This window comes from Ornithodoros turicata, chromosome 9 (assembly GCF_037126465.1).
Source record: "Ornithodoros turicata isolate Travis chromosome 9, ASM3712646v1, whole genome shotgun sequence".
In the NCBI taxonomy this organism is placed as follows: Eukaryota; Metazoa; Arthropoda; class Arachnida; order Ixodida; family Argasidae; genus Ornithodoros; species Ornithodoros turicata.
Window position 1 is genome coordinate 40,774,044 of NC_088209.1, and position 7,791 is coordinate 40,781,834.

The following is a 7,791-nucleotide window of genomic DNA, read 5'->3' on the forward strand; positions in this document are numbered from 1 at the left end:
AGTTCGGTGCGGCGGAGAAGCTCCAATCAATAGCCCCACGCCCTGCTGTCCCGAATTTGTCCTAACCAATGAGAGAACGCTCTCCTTCCGTCGTCACAGTTGTTTCTCCCTTCCATATGACAGGGATATTCGCCACGCTGCGTACTTGTAGCGCGCTTGTAAATTAAATTGCGCGGTGATAATGTATAGGTTGCTCCGCGTAAATATTTTGCGTTGTTGCACACGATACGCTGCCGCCTGACGAATTAAGCACGGGTTTAAGCCGTCTAAAATGTCATTTCCTTGCTCTTCTCAAACATTACTGCCACTACCACTTGGGAACGCAGCAGAACTTCCACACTCCTAAAAATCAACTTCACCGCATAGCACGCTGCTAGCCAACCATCGTTATCTGCCCTAATTTGTTGAAAACGGGAGGCGTACGCCTTTTTTGTGACACTTATGCTGTTCATAATTGTCACAGAAAAGGCGTACGCCTCCGGGTTAAATCAGGGCAGATAACGACACATTATTAAAGATTATGGTTCGCTAGGAGCGTGCAATGCGGTGAAGTTCATTTTTAAGAGTGTACAGCGCAGTGCTACGCACGCCGTTCCCGTGTCGATTGGAGACTTGCGAGAGAAATCAAGTCAAAGGATTCCTGCTTGACATTGTGCAGTTGTATTACTACTCACATGCCATCGGTGTAAAAGCGAGTCACGTAACATTTCATCATTCGTTCGGTAACATCTTGCCCATTATTCACGCAGGTAACCCGCATCATGACGTCATCAGACCAGAAGGATCACGTGGGACCCCGGTGACCGGATGAGGCCCCGGATGACGTCTAGCGTCAGAGTGCACGAACAGCAGCCCTGTTTCCGCATCTCATCGTCCAGCTCGCAGGAACGTATGGAGACTGCTCTTGCAACGACTACATAGTAGCCGCTGCGTCGAGAGTGATGGCCGCTGTACGCCAGATGTCGGTACCTCAAGAGGTCGTTGCCAGGGACAGGTCTCCTTCTCGTGACAGTCGGCGCAGATCATCCACCAGTCCTCGAAGACCCGCGGACACTACCGTCATCGTCGCCGAACCCGCAAAGAGCGCCTCGCACCCTTCCAGCTTCAAAGTCAAGCTTACCAGGCGCGATACGTCGGCAAAGATCACCCCAGAGGTCACGACGCCACCTTCTTCCAGCAGGGCATCGGTCTCAGATACAGAAGCCAAGCCGTCAAAGACAAAGCCTCATAAGGCAGCCGGTTGGAAAACCTCAAAGTTCTTCAGCAAGACCATGTCTTCCGCCGAATTGCTTCGAGGCCTGAAGAAGCTATCCGTCACATCTACGCCTTCCAGCGGATCGGACGACCAGGACGGTAAGTCTTCCGGAGCAGGGAAAGTGAAGTTCTCGCTCAAGAAACGTAACTCTTCGAGTGACTCCGCGGTAAACAAGGACAGGTCTCCAGAAGGCTTGCGCAGCGGTGAAGGGTCGAGGAAGTCTTCGAGGGAATCTTCAGACGGATCTCCGAACGTCTCACCCAGGACGAGTATTGACGAGGGGATCGTTTGTAAGAAAGAAGACATCCTGTCCCTGATACACCATAATGTTAAGAAGAAACCGCAGTCTACCTCAGGCACGACAACGACGTCGCCTAAAAAGATGTCGCTGAGAAACACACGTTCGGCAACAATCGATCCTTCGGGGATGGCGGCCGATGAGCAGCAAACGGACAATAACTTGCCCAGGATCGTCTCGACACCTCCAATCTTGCGAAGAGGTTCCACGACACTAGAGCGCAGCACAAGCGAAGAAACGAAACCCACTAAAAGTAAAAGGAACAGCGTTCCAGGCAGGTCCTCTTCTCAAAAGACCTTGGACGAAACGACGTCCAAGCCGCTCGAGTCACCGCAAGATACCAAAGACGTTCCCAAGAAAACGAAAAGGAAACATTCCGCCGATGCCTTGAAAGAAGCGAAGAAAGATAGCACAGAAGGGGAGAAAGCTCAAGCGCCCACTGTCAAACCCAAGGATGAAGACGACCCGGAATCGCAGGTCAAATGGGACGAAGGTAATATCGTAGATGCGATGCTCCTAGGAGATGCCATTGAAGCTTTCTTGCGAGGATCAATGGGAGGCGCTCCCATAGCTCCAGCCACGCCCAAGAGGGTGTCTTTTAAGAAGACATGAGACATTCCTGTCAGTGACTCTGTGAGAAGGAAGTGACTTCATTGCCTTTCTGTCGCCTTGCTGCACAGTGATCTGCAAGCGGTATAGAAGCTGCAGAAGCCCTGGAAAAGTGGAAACAGCTTGTGTGCTTATGTATAATTCTTAAGACGTTCTTAGTTTTAAAAACCCAGTGACCTCGTCATCTGTTATCAACCTGAAAGCGTCGGGGTTATGCCCGAATATTCGCGCAGACGTCTTTCTACATTGCAGGCAAGTCACGCCACCTTAAAACGGCTTGCCATGTAGCGCAGAGTGTCGTCTGCTCTGAAGTGTGACTAGAGGATGAGTTCGTAAATGTTTTCTCAAGGTTGCCGAGTGAAAAAGTATAACTTTATATAATATTCGTATTATTTTCAAAATGACAACCATACATTGCGGTATCTTTAGAAGATTGAATACTAGTCATGTGCCAACACTGTCTTCTGCCCTCTGTTACTAACTCAACCATTTGGTTCAAGTTCTGCTTTAGTTGTCAATAGAGATCGCCCTCCGCCAACAAGTGCAGTTCCAGATACATCACCGATACAGCTTACTCGCAAACTGAGAGCACTCAAAAAGAAACCTGAGGAGTTTAGTCCCCAGCCGTAGGAATCTACACGTATGCTGCCGCGCGCTACTGCGCCTGGCACGCCGCTGGCTGGTCACGTCGCGGTGAATAGACATTAAAGGAGCAATGAGGTGACTTTTAACATTGCTCGAAATCATGCCTCGTCTGTCAAATTGTCCACCAGGCGTCACCATGCAAAATATTTTCGCTCTGCGGTGCGTTATAGCAGTGCAATCAAATTTACAAAAAAATATAATAATAATAATAATAACAGTAAAAAAACAAACAAAAAAAACAGTCAGAGAAAGCGGTGGTGGACGGCCGACACGTTGCGCTCGTGACGTAGTGGAGGCCCCGTGCCTTGTTTCTCTCTTTCTTTTTTTTTCTTCGAACTGCACGCGCTGCTTACACATGCTTGAGCTGTGCCGCTGTACGTCACTGGTCACGTGAGGGGAGTAGCATATATGTCACGAGACGTCCTTTCGTTCTGCGTTGCGCTCTTTTCACGAGGAAAAGGATTTTTCGAAGGTGTGCGGCGGAACAGCCCTCGCGCTCGCTCCGTAGGTCACCCTATACGTTCATCGGTATTTTTATCGCTCATTTTTTTCGTTGGAGAACACTCTGCACCAAAAAAAAAACGAAAAAAGAAAAGATGGATGTCACCACAGTGCTCCTTTAACGGCGACACGGGTGAGATTCCTTTTGGGGTAGTAACGGAATGCAGAAGTGTGCCCTATGTCTGTACAGTTATTCCCTGAACGGACATACCTGACATGGACGTCATGAAGCGGACGAAGAGCTAATAAAGATCAAAGGCGCCGTGTACTATATTCGGACAAGAACATATGTACAATTCCTTCGTTTCTTCCTGTGCCCTTGAAATGGGAGCCTTCCTGCAGTGCCCTCTGTACATATCAAACAGATCGTTCTGTCGTTCTGTGCTTTGTCACTGTTGACGATTGCGACTTTTACATGTGTAGGACGTGTAAATATACATATTATGGCTTAGTTTATCGCCGAATCATCGTTGCGTGTTCTATAAGCAGAGACAAATAAAGGGTTTGTTCACAAAATATCGTGCATAATGCAGCTTTGTATAGAATCACGACGGAGCGTTGGTTCCTCAAAAAAACGTTTTCCAAGCCAAGACCTCTTTGCTTCATATTAAGCTCGAGATGGAGCTACAGCGTGTAGTAGATTTGGCTGGCTTGACATACATGAATACGTTATACAAATGTAAGTTAGAGTGTATATAAAGTAGCCTCATGCACTCTCTCACGTCACGAATGAATGGTGAACGAATGTTTTTGCCTTAGAAAAGTAAATTATCGGAGCTACTTCTTCGAATGCTCGAGTGCAGGCTCCGCAAATGTTCGAAGTATGAATGGGTGTTTAACGACAAATATGGAGTTGATATTTCCACAAATATGGATCTCTTTACACCACACTCTTAAAAATGAACTTCACCGCATAGCACGCTCCTAGCCAACCATCATCTCGAATGATATCGTTATCTACCCTGATTTGTTGAAAACGGGAGGCGTACACCTTTTTGTGACACTTATGCTGTTCATAATTGTCACAAAAAAGGCGTACGCCTCCTGTTTTCAACAAATCAGGGCTGATAACGATATCATTCGAGATGATGGTTGGCTAGGAGCGTGCTATGCGGTGAAGTTCATTTTTAAGAGTGCATAACATTAAAACGTGACATGACACAACGTAACACCAACTGCTCCGAGACTGCTGGGACTGAAGAAGAAATGAAGAGCGAAAACTTGGAAATGAGAGAAAAAGAAACGACAAAGTAAAGAGTACAACTGCTGTCGCACGAGTGTGTGAAACTATAAAGCGACGAAGTCCGGTAAATTTAACGTTGCTTCACCGAGGTCCGTATAACCAACAGGAAATGTGTCCGCCTTCGTAAATGTTAGGAGCCGCGTGAGCCAACTGTTATAGCCCACGCGCCACACTTCGCATATGACTACGCATTCTGGTCCCTTGAAACAAGCAAGAAACAGTTCGGCTGCCACATAAACGGCGTCTTTCCTTCGCTTACGCACACGCGCACACTGGCAAACGATGTTTGCTCTCAGCCGCATAAATTACTTCCCTCTTCAAGAACGAAACAAGTCGGTGATTGCGTTTCTGTGAGCACATTCTCAGGACACAACACGGGGTAGAGAGTGGGAGATTAATAATAATAATTGCAGCCAGCCGCCCTGGTGCCGACCAACGCTTCCTTTCGCAAATAGAGAAAATAGCGTGGAAACAGAAGCGTATTAGTGTGGGCTGGAACATGGAGTACCATATTTCTCTCTTTATAGCGGGTAACGAAGGTACAGATACAACCCGCTAGCGTCAGAGGGTGTTCGCGTGTGCGAGAGAATATTTCTTTCGGAAAAATGAGAAAAAAATAGAAGTGAGGTATCGTTATTTCTGTGAGCAGCCCTTGCCGGCACTATACGTGTATTGCGCTTCGCTTGTGCTGCATGCAGGCCGTGGGGAAGAAAAAGAAGATATCATTAATTACGAGGTGCTATCGATTCTGAAGCTGGTATATAAGCGCTACAAGATGTCAAGGATACAGGTTTCTCCTCGCGTCATACACGATAAAGCGTGGCTTGAACTGATGGTCGGAACTGTTCGAGTCGATTTTGAAACTAGTGTCATTTTATTCCTCGTTGACCACTGACCACAGTATCGAAAATCCCACGCTAAATAGTAGCGTAGTTTGACTGTTATTCGATGGAATACATGACAAGAGCAGACGCCGGATGCTGAGAGTATGCTGGAATTGACTTCTACCCGAGAAACGTCATCATGACGTTGGTAGGCAGACCGAAACCGAAACACATCGGAAGGGGAAGGCTGGGTTCCACGAATGGACACTTGTTCGCTGCCTCCTATTGAAAGAAAAGTAGGACCGAAGGTCGCGTCCCTTTCAGGGACCGTCGTAAACCCCTCGAGACCGTGGCTTTCGGGCGCGACCTTGTTCGCCCCCTAGCTTCGAGCGTAGTTCAACTCTATCAAATTGGTGGCGCTGTCGAACACTATGACGTCACTTGTTGACAACCAGGGAGAGGTCTATTCCCTCACTGTGAAAACGTCTGGACGGCGCCCTTCTCCTCCGAGCGAGACTCTCACACTCCTCCTGTTAGGGAGTGACGTCATGCTCATGTCGTTGTCGCTGGAGCCATTGCAGCTGCGGAAGCAGCGCTGATCCTTAAAATTCGTTTATTTAATATCGAAGCACTTTTCGAAGGAAAAAAATTTAGCCATGTAGGTTGCCGGCCGGTGTCGAATATCGTGGTATCTCTTTCATACATTGGTTTCTGGACGCGATCGTCCCTTTAATGAATATAGGCCGTTTTTGCGACGGGAACATCCAGCCTACAGTCATGGAGGTTAAGGCTTACTCCCTGAGGCATAATCTCCTGTATGCGACATGCCCGCCCAATGATCTCCAAACACACCAGCGCCGCCCGTCCACAATGGTGGCGCTTGTTCCTAGGGCGATGCAGAGCCATTTATAGGGAGAGTTTGGCCATTCTTTGATCTTTTGCCGCCTCGTGGGGAGCCTATTTTGACGTCAGAGTCATCGTTGCGCCGCCCAAAAAGACTGAATCCAAGCAGAATCCGCTTATCAGCCATCTGATGCGCGCCGTATTGATGCTGTCCGTCAGCTTTGTTGTCGCAATGAATGGAATAACCGGCTTATGACCCACAGCCGCCTCTGATAAGGGGGGGTTTTGTTACCAAACTGAAAGAGTTCAAGGACGAAGGGCTTTCGAAGGACAATGTATGCACGTGTCTTCCCTCCTTGCATCGTAAACAACGATCAGCATCAATATGGCGTCGACGACCGGCTGACAACGGGACAATAGAGCACGGCGAGGGAGGTGGCTTAGCCGTGACGTCGCATGACGCGCTTCAAGTTAGGCTCCTCCTGATGGCCAAACTCTCCCTATAAACGGCTCTGGTGCGATGATAGTTGTCTCGATGCGATATCCGCAGTACCGGCCATGACGCCGTCCTCGTACACACAGCGTGTAGATTGTAAATCTGGTAGCGTCTGACACGTATCAACGCTAACTTGCTTTTCGATGACGGTCTCTGCTGAGCGACGTAGAGCAGCGTATGCTTACAGGGTAGGCGATGGCTGTCACTGCTCTGTGTTTCCAAACCTAGGAACCTGGCGCCCCCATACGGTAACGTGAACGTAGATTTTGCCTCATTGGGCAGACATGTATACAGGACGCTATGCCTGAGGAAATTACCTGCGGAACGCTTCACGAAGCTGGACTCCCGTTAACCCAGATAAGGACATCACAAGTTCCGTTCAACATCATTGCCGCCCGAAAAACACGCCTCTGACAGCCACCATGCGACACGCTAAACATCCCAACGAACCATTTTTCAGTGCATCCTCGAAGAACTTCCAGGATCATAAATCATGTTGTCGGTAATAAAGAAGCCGCAGTTCGAACCACGGCACGAAAGACACGCTTGTTATAGGAAGACGAACATTGGGGCGACCATTATGGTTCTCACGGGGGTCGTAAAAGGAGCCTTTCTCCCACTTACTGGTATGTTGTTCGAATAATGCTCGTTGTGTGTGTATGACGTGTTCTTCGTTCAGTAAGAAAACACGTCGTACTTTTCCGTATACCGCATTAGTTCAAGGGCCTCCTCCATTCAGCTGCGTCATCAGTATCAATCTTCCGGCAGTGCTGCTGTCGCTGCTACTATACTCACACGCGGTAAACCTCTCACCTAGTGTTCTTGATGAGACGAGCAAACGATGTGTCCTTCGTGTCCTTCGGAAATGTGGAAGGGAAGAAGCGCAGGTTGTTGACTAGGTAAACGGGCTGACGTCTAGGTTTCCGAATAGTATTCATAAAGTTCTATCGAGGACAAGGTCTGGAGAGAGACAAGGAGAGAAACAGGGTTGCCTGGGACGAGGCGACGCCGTGTTCCTTGGAGGATCTCACCTCTCACCCACTTCGTTCAGTTACATCTACGTACTAAGTTGTTAAG

General features: G+C 48.4%; 1 protein-coding gene across 2 annotated transcripts in view; it reads left to right on the top strand.

Annotated features, from left to right (window-relative positions):
- Positions 1 to 2,623, top strand: part of LOC135367988 (NK-tumor recognition protein-like) — a 61,188-nt gene extending 58,565 nt beyond the window's left edge. For both annotated transcript variants that reach the window (XM_064601071.1, XM_064601072.1), the window contains exon 2: positions 750 to 2,623. In XM_064601071.1, coding sequence (XP_064457141.1) covers positions 942 to 2,165 — 1,224 coding nt within the window. In that variant the 5' untranslated portion in view covers positions 750 to 941 and the 3' untranslated portion in view covers positions 2,166 to 2,623. The remainder of the gene's footprint in view (positions 1 to 749) is intronic.
- Positions 2,624 to 7,791: the final 5,168 nt, after the last annotated feature.